Source organism: Xenopus laevis, chromosome 3L (assembly GCF_017654675.1).
Source record: "Xenopus laevis strain J_2021 chromosome 3L, Xenopus_laevis_v10.1, whole genome shotgun sequence".
NCBI lineage: Eukaryota > Metazoa > Chordata > Amphibia > Anura > Pipidae > Xenopus > Xenopus laevis.
Genome location: NC_054375.1, coordinates 62661249 through 62681966, shown reverse-complemented (window position 1 = coordinate 62681966; position 20718 = coordinate 62661249). Strand labels below are relative to the sequence as shown.

The following is a 20718-nucleotide window of genomic DNA, read 5'->3' as shown; positions in this document are numbered from 1 at the left end:
CAGATGTGATCAACAGAAAGAAAAACAGGTACGTGGCAGTTAGATCATACTGGTTTTCCTTGGGGAAAATTATGGATCAGAGATTTCCTGCTAATCTTTTGTCATTGATGTTGCTAGGTGTTGCTCGAGTGAATTGTATAAACCACTACTTAAGCGCAATACCCGTTATTTAAAATGTATCTCTGGAATCGCAGATCAGGAGATAACAGATGCTGTTGTGTTTTAGAGCAACTATCACTTAGCCTATGAATGGGGCCCAACTTGCTCAAATAGTCCATCCATTATCACCTGCCATTGCTTTTACGTCTGTTAAATATATTCTAAGGATCTTGAAAAGCCCGTATAAAGAAAAGGACACACCTTATCATGACCTGCAGGTTAAGACAGATTAAAAGGGCTGGGCATTCCCAGAAGGCATGTAAAGGCCAGCCCGTTTCTTCATTCTCTTAGGGAAGAGAAAAACAATTCTGTTAAAACAATTCTGTTCCAAAGACAACAAGTCCCAGTCTGAGTGTCAATATTTGGATTTGCATTGAGGGCAGAGCTGAGAATACACAGCCAGAATGTATATACTTGTTAACTGAGCACATCAAACAGGGATTTGAACCTGTTTTCTGAACATTATTTACTTTTTCTCAAGAGACATACTGCCATATATAGAATATACTGTGTAAAGGATACCTACCATTTACAAGGACATAATGGAATGGCTTCAGAGAAAAACATATCTGTTGATGATGGTACAAGATGTTAAAAGGCAAATTGCCTTCCAGTCACACTCTTTATCCAACAGACCATGTACAAGATACTTGTTACATGAATGTCTGTTTACAAGGGTTTATCCAAATGTATGCTGTACCCTAAAATGGGATTTATAGAACCATATTTGAACTGATTCTCGATTTGGGCTTTCCTGTAGAATTTGGTCTTGGTTACTTGTAGCATGTCATATCCAAGGGGGACCTGAACTGATATTTTATATCCTTATTTCATATATTTTCATAATTTTATTCCTGTGTTTGTTGATGATGTATTTTGTTCCTGTGTGTCATGTAAAATTCCACAAAATACAAGCCCCTCTATTTGCTTCCACATCATGAAGTGCTTAAAACCACGCATATAGCATGATTACTAGATAGGTTTTGTTGCAGCTATAACCTAAATCCAGTGTAAGATCCCAGTAGTTTGAATAAAGCACCGCGTATCTTGACAGCGCTATATAAATAAATGATGATGAATAAGGTTGCCATAACATTTCCAAATGTACATTTATAACTCTCCGATGTTCAGCTTCCACTTGGGAGATCACAGCCTTGACACTGTAACCTAAATTCAGCTGCGACTAAAAGAAATGATCTTGTGTAACTAAACAATTAGACAAGACATAAGTGTTAAAATGGCAAGTTAAGAAACAATTTATTATAGAGAAGAAAAATTCTCATCCAAAATATAGAAATCTGTACATCTTTGCCACAATCAATATACATGAACTGTACAAATTTACAGCAGTTCATAATTTACCGAATAAAAGGACATAAAAGTTCACAAAATAGATGGTGCGTGTGGAAAAGACCCAATTAAGTACAAGAAATTACAAAGAACTCCACTTTCTAAAAATAAGAAGTTTACTCGATCTTAGAAAACTTCAAGCTAGTAAAGTACAGATAAGCTGACTGATGAGTGTGCCATAGTTAATACAGTGCCTTTAATACACATTTTAAAATGCCTGTTCTCAATACAGTTACATTTATGCGGATATCACAATATGAATAATCCTCAGGTTTGCGCAGCAGACTTCAAATATGCTCACATCTCTCCTATTTACAAACTATACATATTCAGTGCAAGTTAGGTCTGCCATATACAATTCCAGTCTATTTCATATTTGAAACAATTTATCTTGCTACTGAGCTGCCAGAAGCATCGTTATTATTTGAGTTCATTAGTGCAAACTGTACTTTTAAATAAAGTACACAAGAATTTTTAACAAACATTGAGCTTTGGGTTTAAAGTGTAACACAAATGTAAACACTAAACTAAAAGTATAGTGGTAAACAGATTGAGACCATTTTAAAAGGCCTCTACTTTTTTTTATATTTGTGTAAATAACAGGCTATATAATTACTAAAGACACTGTCTAAACAAAGGCACTTTCACTTCAGAAAGATCTACTGATATTTTGTGTCCAATCTTCACAGCTGTGTCATTGTATAAACTTCACAATCCATCCCCATAGGAGCCCTGCCAAATTAAAAAACAATAAATTGGTTTCCATCTGTTATAAGATGATCCAGTCATCAACCATATCTTAACCAGATACAGTCATCATGTTGTATCTTTTGGATGGGCTTGTTCGGCCCAACAGAAGTTCATCTTTACAGCTGATCCTACTCTCAACTAGAGAGCCACTGCTGTTTGGACTGATACCACTTCCTGGAACAGATTCATACAATACACAAATAGAGCCATCCTCTCCTATGCGGTATGATACTTCATATGGGTCAACCCACAAAGTAAGTTCACTTGGCAGAAGTTTAAACATTTGCTGGCTGTTGAGTCCAATACGATCTGCTGCCTGTCCAATTAAAGGGTCCATCTTGTGGTTAATCCGAATGCAACGATAGGCCGACCCCTTAGTTGGCTTTTCTGGAAACCAGTGATGCTTATAGTGATCTAGAAAAAAAGCAGACAAACCACATTTAGCTTTAGAAATGTTGCACCATCAAGTAGGCACCTACAACAACCTGAATTTTGACAAAACGTATTTGAGCAATTTATTTTCAGTTGATTACAAATAATGTTATCTTTTCAGCATACAGAAAAATTATATATTAACAGCTCAAAGTAACAATTACCTCTATGGTTTGATATGACTAAGTGTCTAACCAAGTCTGAAGTGGATAAAACTGTTGCATAATATTAAAACGGAGAGCTATGGTGAAATCGTCCCAAAAAAAAACAATTCATGTTCACTGAAAAATATTGAGATGATAAATATTCCCATCAAGGAAACTAGAATGAGTTTCTACAGATAAGGATAATAGAACCAACACGTATTCTTTGCTTATATAGTTGCCTATTTCATGAGCACATAAAGCTGCTGCTCAAATACAAAGTGATCCCAGTACATAGTATACTGAATGGACAGATTAAGAAGTGAAATTCAAAACACAGTAGGGGCTCATGTGAAACATATTTGCAGTTTGCATGGGCTTTGCATAATACCAAAAACTGCCAGAATCACAAGTGTTTGGTGTTTTGGCTCCACTGAAGGGGATTTGTGCATTTAAAAATAAAATCAGAAGCATACACTGTGCCTGTAGCATTAGAATATTTAATGATATTTCACATGGCAAAGACTTGCTGCTTATTAAAACAACATGTATATTTTCAATAAGGGGCATATAAGGAATAAAAATATTTTGAACTAAAGTTTCACTAAACTAAATAAAAACGTGTAACATCTGTATATGCCTTATCGGGAACTATCTATATCGTTTGTACATAGCAGTCCAACATCCTGCTCGTGGCTCAGGTCTGCCAATAATACAAAGCAACGCTCTGCCTAGTCTGGACAGGAAGGAAAAAAACATCAGCCTGTACTTTCCAACCACAAAAGGGAGGGGGTGCTTACGTCTGCAAAAAGAAAAAAATTCAAGGTGGAGACAGGACAAGAATAGGCCCCTATAGCACTCTATAATAATAACAAACAACCCTACATACAATCAACCAAAGACAATAAAAGGTTAACTGTTAAAACACAGGGATCCTTGATCCTTTTCAATAAAGGAGTGGTTCACCTTTGAGATAACTTTTAGTATGATGTACAGTGTGATTCTGAGATAATTTGCAATTGGTTTTCATTTTTTTTATCATTGCTTTTGAGTTATTTAGCTTATAACCCAACCGCTCTTCAATTTGCATTTTAAGCAATCTGGTTGCTGGGGTGCATATTCCCCTAGCAACCATGCATTGATTTGAATAAGACTGGAATATGAACAGGATCAGTAATAAAAAGTAGCAATAACAATACATGAGTAGCCTTACAGAACAGTTGTTTTTTTAGATGGGGTCAGTGACACCCATTTGAAAGGTGGAAAGAGTCAGAAGAAAAAGGCAAATAACTATAAAAAAAAAAAAGATGAAAACCAACTGAAAAGTTGCTTAGAATTGGCCATTCTATAACAAACTAAAGGTTACCTTAAATGTGAACCAGCCCTTTAAAGAAAAAAAGAAAAGAAAATCAGCGTTATCTCGACCTGAAAACTGTTTAATAAGAAAATTGAACTCTAGGCAACTTTTCATGATACATAAATGTTTTCACAGCGATCTGTACATTTCTTCTGAAAGCATTAGGTCTTAATAGTCTCAGCACTTCAGGTTGTGACTCCAAAAAACAATGTAAAAGACCCAGCTGAAAAGGACGAATGCCTGTTATACAGATTGAAGGATGGCCCCAGATATCAGATATGGGATGAAAACTCACTGCATTTACAGTCAGAAATAAATGGCTTGCTCTATATTAGAAAGCTGCTTGAAATACACAATTTCTTTCATTGGGTATAAAGCTGTGTTGGTGTGAAGTTCCCCTTTAATCCAGTGAAAGAATAAAGCTATAGAAGGCATAAGCCATGAGACTAGTAGGCTATGCTGGCAGCAAGACAATCAAGCTCTGAAGGGGATTTCAATGATCTGGAATAAAGGGCATTTCCGTGGCTGTTCACGTCTGCCCTGGGATTTATACCCTCCCCCAGTTGAACTACAACTCCCAGAAGTCACAGGGAAACGACTAAATAGGATAGAAGCGCAGGCAGAACCCGTAAACAAAAAAGAAATGTATTATCTTACCGGCCAGTAGATCCTGGAGGGACTGGTTGAACGTCTGCAGGTCGAGGTCGTTCATGAGGCCTTTGGTTCGGAGGAACTTCGTGATGAAACTCACCGCCGCCATGATCTCTGGCTTCATGTTGGCCCAAGGATAGTGCGTATGCATGGGAGCTCGACCGAATAACTATTAGAAGACGGGTGGAAGAGCAAGGATCCTCTAAGGAGTTCCGCTTGGTCTTTATAAACGTGTTTTTATTTGTGTTTTACGATTTTTTTTTTTTTTTGTATTTTTCACTTTTACGTCCTTCGTTGTTTTACAGGCTTTTCGTTGACATGACGCGCAAGTTAAAAGAGGTGTTTGTCCGTTTTGTTGCCCCCCCCTAAATATTTCAGCCCTCGGAGAGGATGAAACGCTACAGAAGTCCCCCCACAAAGTGCTTTCCTAACGCGTACACGCCCCCCCACGTGTACTAGCGCGTCCCCCGAAGTGAACAACTCGAGTCTCAGTCCGTTCTTTTATAAGACAGCCGGGAAGGCTGTGTCGTCAACGAGGGGCGGGGGAGGTGCTTGGCCAATAGAGGGATCGCTCGATGATGATGTCACCCTGTTGCGGGGAGGGAAAGGGCGAGTCGACGTATGCCCTTCGGAAAGCAAATGAGAGCGGATGGGAGAGAGTGAGAACACCCCCATCTTTGTAAACAAAAGTCTGGCCAAGTGAACGCAGCACTTCCGGATACAAACACAGGCGCTTTTGCTATGGCTTGAACCGTTTGCGCTTCCCTACTTTCCTGGTAGAAGGGGCGCAAGAAGATCCTAAAACCTGCGTTGTTATTATTAAAATAAAATGACTTTGTAACGCGCATATGGTTGAGCTGATAAACAGGGCGCGAAAGTACTGCCGTATTTAACTCGCTTAGACGCAGCATCGACACAGGGCTATTGTGATATTATCCGAGTTCGGCACCTATTGGTTACAAGGAGGGAGCAGGGCACGGCTAGGGTATTCCTTTGTCTCCTAGTGTGACACATGAGGCCCCATCCCCCACCGGAAGGCAGGCGCAGACAATAACAAGATAGTGGCGGTGTAACAACAAAGGCCTTATTTACTATACAGTGTAGTGATGACACGTCACACTAGTAGTGTATACTTTCAGCTGCGTTACATGCCCGTCTCCTTCCGATCATTTTATTTCACTTCTCACATCGTACTGGCAATCAGGATGTTCACTCAGTCAGGATCCAACCCATGCTTCTTATATTAATGTACAATTTTCCAGCTATTATTAGTAATTTGTAGCATGGGCAGATGTGGAGTAAGGGTGGCCATGTAAGTGTATGGGGCCCAGGCCCAGCCATGGGTATTCCCAATTGATCAAGCCAAAAGAAATGTGCAAAAAGTGACTGCCGGGTTTTGATGCAATCAAGTACAGACTTTCCCTTTGAGTATAAAATGTGCATTTGAGATGCAGAAATAAATGTGTTTATACAACGACCAACCAGGTTTACATACATAGCGACCGGTAAATGGTACAAAAAGTGAGGAAGGCCCTGCGTAAAAGAGCATACAATCTGAAAGGGGATGGGATTGAGACACAAGGTGTGGGAGGGGGCATGATCAGAAATACACAAGGTGAGAGGTGTAGCATATTTGCAGGCCCGGACTGGCAATTTGTGGGTTCTGCAAATGCTGGAGGGGCTGCTATAAGGTGCCATAGAAAGTCAGTATTTAGTGGGCTGGTGGAGGCTGATTGGGCCTCTGTGAAATGCCAGGGCCTATTTTCATTCTCAGTCCGGACCTGCATATATGTGTAGCATTTGGTTGCTAAACAGACTCGGCTAGGTTTCTATAAATAAGTGTGTTTTAAGAGATCTTTTGAAAGAGCCCTAACTTAAAGGTCCCCATAGACGTGACGATTCTTCTTTGGTGAACGACCGATTTCAGTGCAGTCCGACCAGTCCATCAAATTACCGTGTGGTTAGTGGGATTCGAACGATCGTGCATCTTACGATTTTTCGGCTGACATCTGTCAGAAAATTGATCGGGCAGGTTTAAAAATCTTTATCGGTCCCCGTGCAATCTATCTATGTTTGCAGGGCCGAGCAGGCAGCTACTCTTCAGTTTTGCTGGCAATATTGCCTGAAATGGTCTTTTTAGTTGATGGACACATCGTACATTTAAACAATCATTTAAAGATAATCGTGGTCTCACGATAACGATTGGATCTTTTAAAAATCTTAACATCTATGGCCAGCTCAAGTGATTTTAATTCATTCTGACCCCTACTGTTTAGATTTTGGGAAGGCAATGGAGTTTATTAGAGCTTTTTATTCAGGCCCTCTCCAATTCCTATTCCAGCCTCTTATAGAAATCAGTGCATGGTTGCTAGGGTAATTTCGGCCCTAGCAACCAGATTGCTCAAACTGCAGAGCTGCTGAATAAAAAGCTAAATAACTCAAAAACCACAAACAATAAAAAAGAAATGCAATTGCAAATTGTCTCAGAATATCACTCTCTAAGTCATACTAAAAGTTAATTTCAAGACGAATGACCCCGTTAAATAATAGCAGTTGCTGTACTACTTTTACCGCTCTCCTTTTTTGCAATAGAGCTTACAATTTTCCCTAGTCAACTTTCTAGCTCATCGTGTTATGTTGGAATATTGATCCACAGGAAAATCCAGTTCTCAGGTTGTAGTCAGAAAACGTTCTCTCCTTTCAGCTGGACAAACATGGCTATAATATCTGCTTTTAACTGCTAAAAATGATTGACATCCTTTCCAGTAGTCCAGTGTTATTTTACCTGGTCAACTGTACCTTCCCCTGTTTTCTTTGCTGCACTTCAATCTTAGGGGGGAGGGAAGCTGAATGAAATGAAATTGGATTGAATTAAAGAACACGCAGTCCTCAAGGGAACAAGAGTTTCTGGAAGCGCAACCGCAGCTTTGGTAGCCTGTGAGGTTTGTTAAAGGATATGGCTGGCAGAAGCATCCACGTGATGCTGTGAATCATGTTCTAAAAATATTTCCCACAGTTCATCAGAGAATTTCTATGTTTGAGGTGTACGTGTTGTTGTTCATGAGCTTCGGACAGTTGAATTGTGAGATTTGCAAATAATTAACCCACTGTCTGGAATTTAAAAATGACACTGTTTAGCACACTAACTAGCACCATTACTCACTTCAGCAAAAATTGCAAAGGTGTGAAAACAGTCCATTTCATTCCCTTTTGTATGTGAATCAGTAGAATAGTGTTTTTCCATGGAGAAAGTGAAATCAAATAGCTGTTTAAGGTAAGGGATATCTAAAAACTCCAAGCATATGGATTCTGCAACACAGAAATTAGAATTGAGATACTGCACACTGATTTATGATTATAATGTATTACACACCAACACAATCCTGTGTATTTAGATTTCATCAAATTCAATGGTACTGTATTTACTGTTACATTTAATTTTAAAAACATTTTTAGTACTGTAGATTTAAGGTGTAGGCTCTAAGACAGGAGACCCTATACTGTCTGTCTGTTTGTATGCATGTAATCTGTGTACACCCTTCTTTTGTACACTGTTAATACAAACAGTATCCATAGTGGTACACATTTTACCTTGTTTTTCTGAGTAAAAGGGCAACTAGGGCATAAGGCTTCTGTACAGTGTTTTAGGTACAGCATCTCTGTAGAACTACGTATATATCTGATATTTTCCCTTACCATACCTTTCATTGCATCTTTCCAGCACAGTAGTCTTTGCCTCTGAATACTGGGTTTTTATTCTACAAGTAAAATCAGTTCTGTGGAGTACGTCCACATGCATTTTCATTCAATTAAATATAATTGCCTTTGCCATTTTAAAAGGAAGCCATGTTTAGGCAACATAAAATCTAAGACCCTCTCTGATTTTCTTTGTTACATAAAGGGTTCATGCTCTAATACAGGCAGCGCTGATGAATAAGTAATACTAAATTACGGCTTGTTTTTGCTGGCTTGTTTGTGCTGTCGAGGCCTGCTCAGATTTGCTCACACACGGAGAATATATGAAGATTCAGGGAGGAGCTCTGTTGATCTCAGTCTCGCTCTTTGTGCTGGCAAAGACAAGCTGGGTGATGACTGTAATTGATGTCAGCAGCAAGTAACATAATTTGCTTCCTTTCGTTTATAATGAAAGGATAGGAATATAGGATGAGGTTGATACACAGTTGGTTGCCGTCCACAAAGACATCTTAGATGACCTGTTACGTTTTACAGTTATTGAGCTGCTATCAATATAGCAGATTTGCTAACTGATTTGTGCTTTTTTTCCATCTACAATATAGTCACAATCCAGACCTGCAGAAAGATTTTTTAGTACAGACTGATTTTGTTATACTTTTACATTGTTCAAATGCTTTTTTCATGACATCTGTGGGTTTAACCTTTCTGAATATCCAAATTTGGGTTGTGTCACCTCAATCTGCATGTTGGGATGGCCCTAATTAATACATTTTTGGTTTTAGCTGAACAGTGAAATGAATTGGCATATTTAAATCTGTGCAAAATAGCCCCAAGGTGTCCTCCAAAATCAGGAATAGTATTAACTTTTGCATAGATGCTCTGACTTAGTAGTTAAATCAGCGGAGTCAGACTTACCCCCATATGTAATTAAATGCACCAAGTTTGCTCAAGGGCACAGACCTATAGCAACCAATAAGATGCTTGCTTTTAAACATGTGACTGGTAAATTGTACCAGCTGATTGGTTGCTATGGGTTACTACTCCTAGGCAAACTTAGTGCCTTTTATTACATAACCCCCCTAGAGGTGTGGTTCTGATTCCTGTGTCAATACCTTGTGTCACTTATTATTCCTGTGCCTCAGGCAGCAAACATAGAACAATAGATCTACAGGGTAGGGTCTTATTTTGCCTTAAATATTCTGTGTAAAACACTGCATGTAATTACTACCCTCCACTGATGTATTAATGAAAATATGCAGTTAATTATGGTGCTGTAGTTACTAAATGATGTCTTCTGACTTCACTGCTAGATTATAATTTGGTTGCGGTTTCCCTTTTACAAAGAAAATGTAAAACCTTATAATTTTATAATGCTTTAAAATAATTCATTATTTTATACTGCTACATATAAGCGGTGCCATTTATCTTTAATTTAAAAATATAAATGTCCTTTTTTTCCAGTATAGATACATTTTTACCTTGTAGAGTAGAGGCCTCCCTTTACAGTTAAAATATAAAATTTAAGAAGAAGCAAAAATCAGGTAGAATGGGGACTCATATGAGAAAAAAACAAGAATAGACCTGAGGGTGAGGGGTACAGGGTTATCTACCCACAAAACTACAAATATGACGTGGGACAAGGAGAGTATTATTTATAGGGGCCTTTGAGTGGTGAGTTTGTATTTAACTAACTGATGACTTGGGCACATGTTACATCTTCCAGTCTGAAACAGGATGGGGTCTCATTTTATTACAGTGGTGTTACTGATCAGCCTGTATCAGTACAATTAAGGGCTGATTTATTAAAACTCAAATTAATCTCAGTTTTTTATGAAAACGAAGTCGACCAAGCTCCCTTCCACGAATTTAACTCGTGTCAATAATTTTTCTCCAAAAAATTGGAGCGTCAAATTGTTGCGACCAAATTGAGTGTCAATTCATATCATATGATTGACTCTTTGAAAACTCAATTTTGTCAAACTTTCGCTGTGAAAATTATCAGATGAAAACTCTTTGGATTATCCAGCGCAGATCACAATGTCAAGAAACAACTTCAGGGACATCTGCCATTGACTTCTACATGATCACAGCAATTATCCAGCACACTTTGTATACTTAAAGTCTTTGCTTCTCAGGGTGCACGCAATAAAGTATGTTCATCTCCACATACCTCCAATTCAAGTAAATACAGATTGCAGCACTCCAATATCGTCTTAAAACCACCTTTATTTTCAAAGTAGCATAGCAACGTTTTGGACACAAAAAGTCCTTTATCAAGCTAAGGTTTTAAGTGCTGCAATCTGTATATAATTGACTTCTACATGACCTCGACAGGTTTAAAATGGAGTATTTTGGGATTTTTAGCAGCTTTCGGGTATGATAAATCTCTAAAAAAATGTTACTACTAAATATTTGAGTGTTCCCTCTAAAAGCTATAAATATAGAGGTTTAATAAATGGACCCCTTAATGTGTTGGCTGGTTGTTGTGTCCCAATGGGACTGTCATTTATAGCTATTACTGTTTTTGAAACCTTTTTGGAAAGATGCTTTTGTTTTGCAGAGACCATTAATCTGTATGTTTTAGTTTGTATTTATACGCCACAGATTGTTGCATGTAGACCACAGACAAATAATTACTGCATTGAATTGATGACAGGAGCTGTCGCAGGAACGGAAAATGCTGCACGTCATTTCCATGTGAACCAGTCTCCACTGATGATTTATAAGGTGGCCCTTTCCTACCGATGCTTGCCCTTACTTTAGTTCTTTTCTTTCCCTCTACACCATATAGGTTTATGTTTATGAAAATGTGGGTATACTATTTGCACCATTTTCCTGTGTTTTTCTAGTACTCAGCTGACATTTTGTTTGCACAGTGCTTGCTTTTCATTTGCTTTATAGTTCAGCTGCTGCTAGTTGTTATTTCCTTGCCTTTCCTGTGTGCTTTGAAGTGAGGAACAAGTACTGTACATTCAAACCCTGAATGCTAAAAATTGCTTTTGCCCTGTGACATGCAAGTGTTCCACCTATTTGGAAATCCCTGAACAAAGAGAAAATAGTAGAATGCTAGTAGAATGTATATTTTATATAGGCTTTCAACTTGTACCTTTATAATCTAACTCTTAACATCATTGGTTTATTAAAGAAAAGGGAACTGCAATATCTGCTGAGAAAAGGGCATGTTCCTATTTAACTTTGTTTAATATTTGAATATGTTGCAGGTGAAATCAAATTTGCAGTTACCCTCAAGGTTGTATTTTTTTACCCTTGGCAGCCAGAAACAGATTGGTTTTGAGCGAAGAGTATGCCTTTCCTCATTTTGGATGGATGATATTAGGTCACCATCCTATGCTTTATTTTCATATTCAAATGCTGGTGGTTAGGTTAAAATGTTATTTAAAAAAAAAAAGAAAAGAAGAACAGATGCAGAATGTCTTTCATTGTTATCATCTCTTATTTATATAGTGCCAGAAAGTTATTATAGTTATCTATAATAAATAGGGGTCTTAAAACTTAACAAGCAAGGGTTAAAAATAGGATCAGAGGACTCTGCTCACATAAGCTACAAGGGCTCATTTGCAAGTTCGTTTTTTTTTCATTTGGTGCCCAGTGCAAACTGTAGTGCAAGGGGGGGGCAAACGTGCTCCTAGAATGAGCACGCTTTTGTGCCCCTTAGTACTCTTGCACTTAAATGATCCCCATAAACAGGTAAAGTCTTGATTGGGTTCATTTTCTAAAACATGGGCACGACCTGTGATCTGACCCTCAACTGCCTTATCCACAACCCGATCCACTAACTACTCGACACCATAAAACCGGAAATGTGACATCATCACAATCTGGAAGTTACAAAATCTCAGGTCTCTAAAATCATATGTTAAGTTCATAACATATAAACAGAGAAAATAAAAAGAAAACTATGGCATACCATTCACAATGAGAGATTTACCCTAAGTAAATATGCACAAATATCTGTGGGTATGGGATCGTGTTTCAGAAGCCAGAAGCAACTTCCCCTATCTCTAACTATCTTTATCTAGTTTTCTTTAACGCCATGAGTATATACAGAAGTACTGATTAAGTTGGACACTGACGGTGGTAGGGTAACTCCTTGAAAGCAAGATAAGGCATGCTGGCTATGAGAGAGAGAGAACACAAGAGCGAGAAATGAAGGTTTAGGTGATGAAAGAGTTAGTAGCAAGTGCCTGAGGCTCACATTCACTAGGGATCATTTATGAGCTTTGCAGTAATGTACTCACTATGATGCAATTGTGGAGCAAGGCTGTGTCATATTAATCTTGTTTATGAGATAACACTCACTGATATACACTGATAATACATATTTTTTTAATTGTTACACTAAATTGGTTTTGGGAGTGCACTTACATATTAAAACTGACCTGATTTAGTCTTGCACTGAGACCATAACATGGAGAAATGTTTTAAATTGTAAATTGCATTCTTTACTGAACATTTAGATTTTTTCAAGTGTTTATCATATGAGCTGGCAACCAAAACTGGCACTCCTGCTTGTTTCTTTGTACCCTGCATTCAGCTCAGCCATCTGTCTTCCCAGAGAGGCTGTGTTGTTCTAAGGTCACTAACGATCAGAGGTTGGAAACCTGAGGCGCTCCTGCTGTTACAGAACTACAAGTCCCTTCACTGGCAGCCTCAGTTGCTCACCTCTGCTATTAAGAGGAGCTTTTCTCAGTCTCTAGTGTTTACGCCAAATTCACAGTGAAATTAATTATTAACTTATTTCTCAAAATATAATTTGTTTAGTGTAACTGAAGGGATACCACACATTTGATCTTTCTTTACACATATGGGGTCTCATAATGAAGTTTTAATTTTGTATTATATACAGCCGAGTTACAAAATGCAGTTACTCTGCCATGTTTATTTTAGCTATCGACCAGCATGGAAAGTAAGATATCAGTAAGGGACCAGTAATAATATTTCCTACAGTCCTTGAGAGGCAGGGCCAGGGAGGGGGAGAGGTAAGTTAAACAGTAATGGAACAGATATAGTGATAGGAAAAACAAGCACAACTTTGGAGAATCATGGGGAAATGAGGATGGGAAGGGGAATTTTAGCATAGTAATATTGCATTGCAGGGGCAAATCAGTGACTACTTATACATTTTACTCTAGTAAGTGTGTGTTTGTGTACATGTTAGGGACTGATGTGAATATTGGACAAGCACCGTGAAAAGTCTGTGTAATATGATGGTGGCATATAGATAAATGATGATAGTGGTGCAATAAACATGTACACTGTACTGAAAATACACAGTTACTATATAAGCATGCTATATCTGTGTTGCTCTTGCAAGATCTGCATATTTACAGTATATATGATGAATATGAATTTATTAGACTTATTTTCCAAAGCATAACAGGAGAATAAAATCAGAACCACAAGGTAAAGTGCATATAAACAGACATAGAATGCGCTGGGACAAGAGGAATGGCACTTAGAACAGTTGTTTGCTATTATAAGAAAACAGACTACTTGGAGTATCTATTGTCACGTATGACTGGACCATGTGAACCCCTTTTAATACCGTGGAAGAACATATACTATATGGCCAAAAGTGTGTGAACACACTTTCTGATGATTAGAATTGGCTATTTAAGATACACCAATCATTGCAGACACAGAAATCACACTACATCATGACATTATTGACAATGTGGTGCTTCCTACTTAGTGGAAACAGTTCATGGAAGCCTTCACACCTTCACAGAGGAATAAAAGCTAAAGACTGGTTAAGCAACACAGAGGACCAACTTCATAAGCAAACATTTGAGTTTGGTAAAATTTCTTGTTTATTTGATTTAAAAAAAAATTCACAAATTAAAATTCTGATAAATAGGTCTCTCAGTGTACATCTTTATCTTGGTTCTCAATCACAACTGAGAATGGATGTAGGGCTGAAGTTAGGCCCCAGAAGCAGTCGGCATCAGCGAGGATTAGCAAGTGCAGGAATAAACCCATATGTTGAGTTGCTTATGAACATTAGGTAGCTAGGGTTTGTTAGTCATGCAGTGCTAAATTTTTCTTAGGATTATAAGTGGGGTCAGAACCTTGGTGGCCATCATTGCAGGGTCTACAGTTTGGAGTAGAGCCAAACATGATGCTTGCTGGAGAATAAAGCTGGCCATACATGTAAAGATCTGCTTGTTTGGCGAGGTCTTCAAATGAGTGTTTTTTTCACTGATAGGCTCGCCAGGGGATGGGCAATATTGGCTATATCCAATTGATTGACTCTTGGGCAGGCCGTCGGCATGAGCACTGCGTTAATGCTCAGATGCGGTCCTTCATCCAATGGTAAAATCAAACCTGCTCAATAGATATCTCAATTTTCTGTCACACGTCTGTCGGGAAGACCTGGTGGCTGGCATTATACACAGGCCAGTCAACTTGGTCCAGCAGCAAAGTGTATCCTCATGATATTGTTCTTATGCAAAAATATTTTATTCTTGACGAAGTTATGAGATACAGGGAGATAGATATTTAGTATATTGTCCTGTTCTTTATCAATGCTGTTATGTTTGTCTGGCAATGTTCATCAATCACTTGAAAGTTTTGTTGAGATATACTGATTACTAATTTTGTTGTGTGCAGTATGGACTCCCTTGTTGCTTCACATTAATTCCTTGAAAGTAGAGTTGCCACCTTTTCTGGAAAAAAATACAGGCCTTCCTATATTATTGCTGTTTTTTCCTATTAATAACATTGGCATCAAGCATCATTTTTACCGGCCAGGTGGCAACCCTACTTGAAAGTGTTGTCCTCAATGTAAACTTTCTCCTAACATCTTGTGAGGCAGACGTGTATAGAGATACCTTTCAATTTATAGCTCAAAACTATATAAAGCAATTGTTACAGTCTCTGTCTAACTTGCATGTTGCATGAAACAAAAATCTTTTATTAATTTATTTTTGTTCAAGTTATAAAATGAACAAACAAAATGTTAAACCTACTGTTGAAAACCTGTTAACACATATAAGGAAATCATTGAGCACAAGCATAATTTACCTTCTCATATAAAATAAAAAGTTGTGCGGCTCAAAACCAGAACAAATGTGTTGTATTAACTTCAAATTGGAGATGGATTCTCTAGTCGACAAAGTGGTAACCTCCTTCCAGAACCCATATTAAAGAGGCTCCAGAAATCTGGAGTGGTGTATTTCTTGTCACTATGGATCCACCTGTCTGATAAGGAGATTAAGGCAAGTCTGGGAAATGGTCTCCAAGATGCCTAGTATTTGGATATATTTGTTTTTAAAAATATAGTTACCACATATGTGCTAGAGAACAATGCTAAAATGTTTCTCTCTATATATATATATTTCTCTATATATTCACACACTACATATTTTACCACTGTGACAGATCTCTCCTCAGTAAACTGCTGTAGCTACAACACAAAGCTAAATGTATTCATTGTTAAATTCTTACTTTTGCTTGTACTTTGTGGGTGAAACACATCCTGTATATGAACAATGTAGTTTGTTTTAGAATTAATTTTACCTTTGCAATTTGACCACGAGCATTATTTCTGAGTGTATTGAGAAATGCAGTGATAGCTAATGAATGATTCATGAAATAACTGCAAAAATCATAGTGCATCCAGCCCTTTGCAAAACTAACCTGTGATATGTTGTCATTTTTAACACCAACACCAATGGGCAATGGGGGGAGAGAAGTGAGAAATCTTATTTTCATATTAAGAAGTATTAGAAATTCAGCAAAATTTTGCATACTTTATTTTTTTTAAAAGGCAATATACAAACACGTTTAACTTTAATTCTGTAATGAGAGCCAGTATTTGGCCCTAAAAAAAATGCACAAGTGGCTACTGGGTGCCAGTGTTTTTCTAACTCTACAGTATTTGAATTCTTCAGCAAAGTGGCATTTTTCCAGCAAAGGCAATGGCCATCATAATGCTTCATGGGAACACAGGTAACTTTAAAAATAAAATTTACCCTACCCCTGTTTGATATGAGCTTATTCAGTTGGACTCACGTAAAAAAATCTAAAGGCATAAACATGATCTGAATTGTGTGTTTTACACAAACATACCTAATTCCACACATTTGATCACAACCAGCTTAGTCTGCCAATGCACTTTGGGGCCAGTTACCCACCATGCCAATAGATTAGTCACAATAGTGCAAGCTATAACACTATATTTATTCTGCAGAATGCTTTACCATACTTGAGTAAACAGCTCTAGAATCTCTGTCTGTTTGTTTAGGATAGAAGCTATCATATTAGCTTGAGGTGACATCACTTCATGCCTGAGTCTCTCCCTACTCATTCACAGCACCGGGCTCAGATTACAGTGGGGAGGAGGTAGAGGGGGAGTGGAGCCAACTGAGCATGCTCACGCCCTAGCCCGCCCTAGCCCTGGAGGTTTATGCTGAAAACAGGAAGTCTGATACAGAAGCCCACGTATGCACAATAGAAGGAAAGAAATTTCAGTGTTTCTTTTGACAAAGGACTCAAAGCAGCATTACTTTTAGGGTTTACTGGTGTATTGATATAGACCTTTCTGATAAAGCTTACTTAATTTTAGCCTTTCCTTCTCCTTTAAGCTCACAGTGTAATGCAACCCCTCCCTCACTGGAATTCCAGGATTTGAAGTTCCTCTGCTCAACAGGGAATCTGTGCATAGGGTTGCCACCTAGCCTGTATTATTTTAAAAATGATGGTTGATCCCAATGTTATTAATAGGGAAAAAACATAAATATATAGGAAGGCCGGTATTTTCTTCCAGAAAAGGTGGCAACCCAATCTGTGCGCCAACTACTATAGAAAGCATAGGAACTTCAAATCCCAGCATCCTTCACTTCACAATGGAACAAGCATTTGCATAACACTGTAAGCACTGTAAGAGGGTGCTACTCTAGTAGTCCCTTCAATCACAAATCCTTTCAATCTGTGCAATCAAGTATATCTGTAAAAAAAAAAAAAAGTACATTTATACTTATTTTTGGCAGTTCAAATAGGTGTAAGATAACACTCTCAACAATCATCCTCTCCCTCCTCCCCATCAGAAGCTGAACTAGTTAAGAGGGGTTGGGGCAGTGTAATAGCCTGAGGCAGCTCAATGTTTGGTGTTATTGTGGTAATCTGAGGCTATTATGATTTGGAATACCTTGTATATACTATCTCAAACATGGGGCAGTGGAGAGCCAGTACTGAAGTTGTAGAAAAATAGCATTTACTAATAATACAGCACCAATAATTTTTATAGCATGATAGCAAATATTTCCATAAGTATAGCTAAATCTGCCAATCATTATGTGTTTTATTGAACATTTGTTCTGTTGCACTAATTTTAAATTGGGAACAATACTTATTTTGTGCCTTGGATACTCCTGAAACGTTAGTGCTGCTCAATATATTGGCGCTTTCTAAATACATTTTAATACAAATAACTACAGTAGGCTAAACATTATATTCTAAAAGAGGTAAGGGGGCCTAACCCAATATTGTAACTCATCAAGTTTCACGTGCCTTTTTATAACCTTAATTGTTTCGACCAAACCCAGGGAGTGCCAAAGGTTCACTTTTAAGTGGTGCTTCTTCATTAAAGGAGGCCACATCCCAGTTGGAAAATCTATACTTGTGATTATCTGTAAATCACCCTTTAGGGCCCTGTCACATGAGGAGCTTCATCACACAGAAGGAAATCTCTCTCACAAGTGAGGAAGGGCCTGACAATATCCAATAGCTGCATGTCAAACACATTAGGGCAATGACACACAGGGGGCAAGACATTATTGGGGGGATTTGTTGCCTGAAGTAGCGTATTTTTAAAGCGGGTGAATAATCTCCCTGTGTGTTATTGCCTTTACATGCAGCAATCCTGGGTAATCTGCTGAAAATGCCCAAATGTTCAGGGTAGCCCAATTTAGTAAATACACGTTCTGCTATCACTACTAGATTCAATGCAAAATAAATGTTCAGCAGAAGGGAAGTACCGTAAAGGCATATTATCTGATTACATAAACGCTAATGAATATATGTGCTCAATATATGTGAGCACAAGGTACCAGAATGTCTGTTTATAGCCTTAGCTTTTTTATATTGCTGAGATTTGTTAAAAAAATGCAACTGTTCAGTAACTTAAATCAGGGGTTTCCAAAAGGTAGATCGGGATCTACCAGTAGACCTATAGCTAGTGATCAGTAGCTCTCAAGACACTGTCAATAAACAGCTGGTCTAAATCACCCTCCTGATGCATTCTTTTCATTCAGATATGTATTATGTTAAGGTTACATAACAAATAGTTATTTGTTAAATATAGCAATATACATTTTCTCATAAATCAGTATTTAAGTAATATTTCCATGGAACAGAATGCTAACAATGCTTTTATGGATGTAGATCCTCATGGACAACATCTCTAAAGTAGACCTCGCATTAGAAAAGTATGGGCACTCCTGACTTAAATCACACATGGGAGAGAAAAAACAGGATTAACAATACATGATAATGTTACTCTTTGCCCAGATTCAGTATGCATCAGTACTATGTATGCAAAGTGTTTTTTAAAGAGACCAGACAGATCCCTAGCAGGCGCTAACAGCCAGGGAGCAAAGAGGACTCATTAGCACAGGGAATCAGTCACTGCAGAGACCCATTGTTATTTCAACTGCAATTACTCATTGTTTCTTCTTTTTTTTTCCACTTACAAAGCAGAGCTTCATTTTTGCATAGTTCAGTTCTCTAAAAATGCTGAGACCATTAATATGCTTTCTGCTGATTGTGGGGTTTTTATTTTTTTTCTAACTAAGCTTTTGTTTTTTATTTTTACAAATGTTTTATTTATATACATTTCGGAAAACTTTGCAGTGTCCATTGAAGTATTATATTTTTGTGCAAATTTGTATTTTCTCTGTAATAAAAAGAGTACCTTGTAGTTGATGATAAAAAGCTAACATACATTTTTTATGTTTATATATTTAAAGTTGGTATATGGCATGGTGCTCTCCAGAATTCCAGAGATCCCATCCATTATGGATAATATACCTCAGTACCTGTAATTCAGTTGGGAGCTACCCAGTGCTGAAATATGTTTATTCCATAAATCCCACTTTTATAAATCTTTCCAAATGTAAGGGCCTGAAGGCACAGTAGGAGTGCGGACCAAGGAGGAGGCAGGTAGTAGCCAAGTTCGTGGTAACAGAAGGATTAGGCAAGAGAATAGTCGTGGTTCAGGCAAAAGGTTCAATCCAGGCAGCAAAGTGTCAATCCGAATAGCAGGCAAGGTTGGTACACAGGAATCAGTCAATAATATCACACCCAGGAATTCACGAAGATAAACCTATACTTGGGCAAGGTCTGTGGTGTCCAGAAGGCTTAAATAGGCAGAATTGGCGCCAAAGTTTGGGCGCAATGACGTCATGATGCTGACGCCGGCGTCAGGACGCTGGCGTTTGGACGCCGACACACTTTCTGACGCCGGCGACCATTCCGTCGCCGGCGACCATTCCGTCGCCGGCGACCAATCGGCGGGCGAGAAGATGCTGATGTCATCACGCTGCAACCGACGGGATCCACATGGGGAAGCAAGGGGTCGCCATTTTGGACGCCGTCGCCATCTTGGAGGTGAGTAACTTCCATTTCCATTACACCAGTGAGGATATGGGCAGTGTCTGCCTTTCCTTATAAACAGAATTGGGGCATTCCTAAATCAGAGATTTTTCCAAGGGTATAGGATAGGGGAGATGCAAATGTACCCCTAATATTCATTTGATGCTGCAGTAAACTCTTAGACTGGTATAACAGTATCCTTATTAATGTTATAATATATGTATATTATATGTATATAATATATGTTTAATATATGGTTGCTACCCTAGGGGTGTAGCATTTTGCATCCCTGTTCTAACTGGAATTTTATTTATGTTGAAGCCAGCGTTGTGTTTGGCACAGTTAAGTAAAGATGTAATTTGAATTCCCCTTTACTATATAGTATCATAAAAATTCTTTCTGTGCTGAATAAAGTACCTATTTGGAAAATATCTTAAAGGTGGAGTGGAGGAATCTGTCATTTTCCTTTTTTATTACTGTGGCAGCATTCCGACGGTTATGTAATTCTTGTTCTTAGCCAGTTAGATCTTTTATGTAGTTCTTTTAATGAACTAGAGCTGTTTTATT

At 38.1% G+C, this 20718-nt stretch overlaps 1 protein-coding gene across 1 annotated transcript; it reads right to left on the bottom strand.

Annotated features, from left to right (window-relative positions):
* Positions 1-1399: 1399 nt before the first annotated feature.
* On the bottom strand, positions 1400-5294 carry btg1.L (B-cell translocation gene 1, anti-proliferative L homeolog). The gene is given in 2 exon segments (NM_001085911.1): positions 1400-2673; positions 4849-5294. Coding segments are annotated over 2 exon segments (510 nt in total). The 5' UTR covers positions 4994-5294; the 3' UTR covers positions 1400-2308.
* Between the last annotated feature and the right edge of the window lie 15424 nt (positions 5295-20718).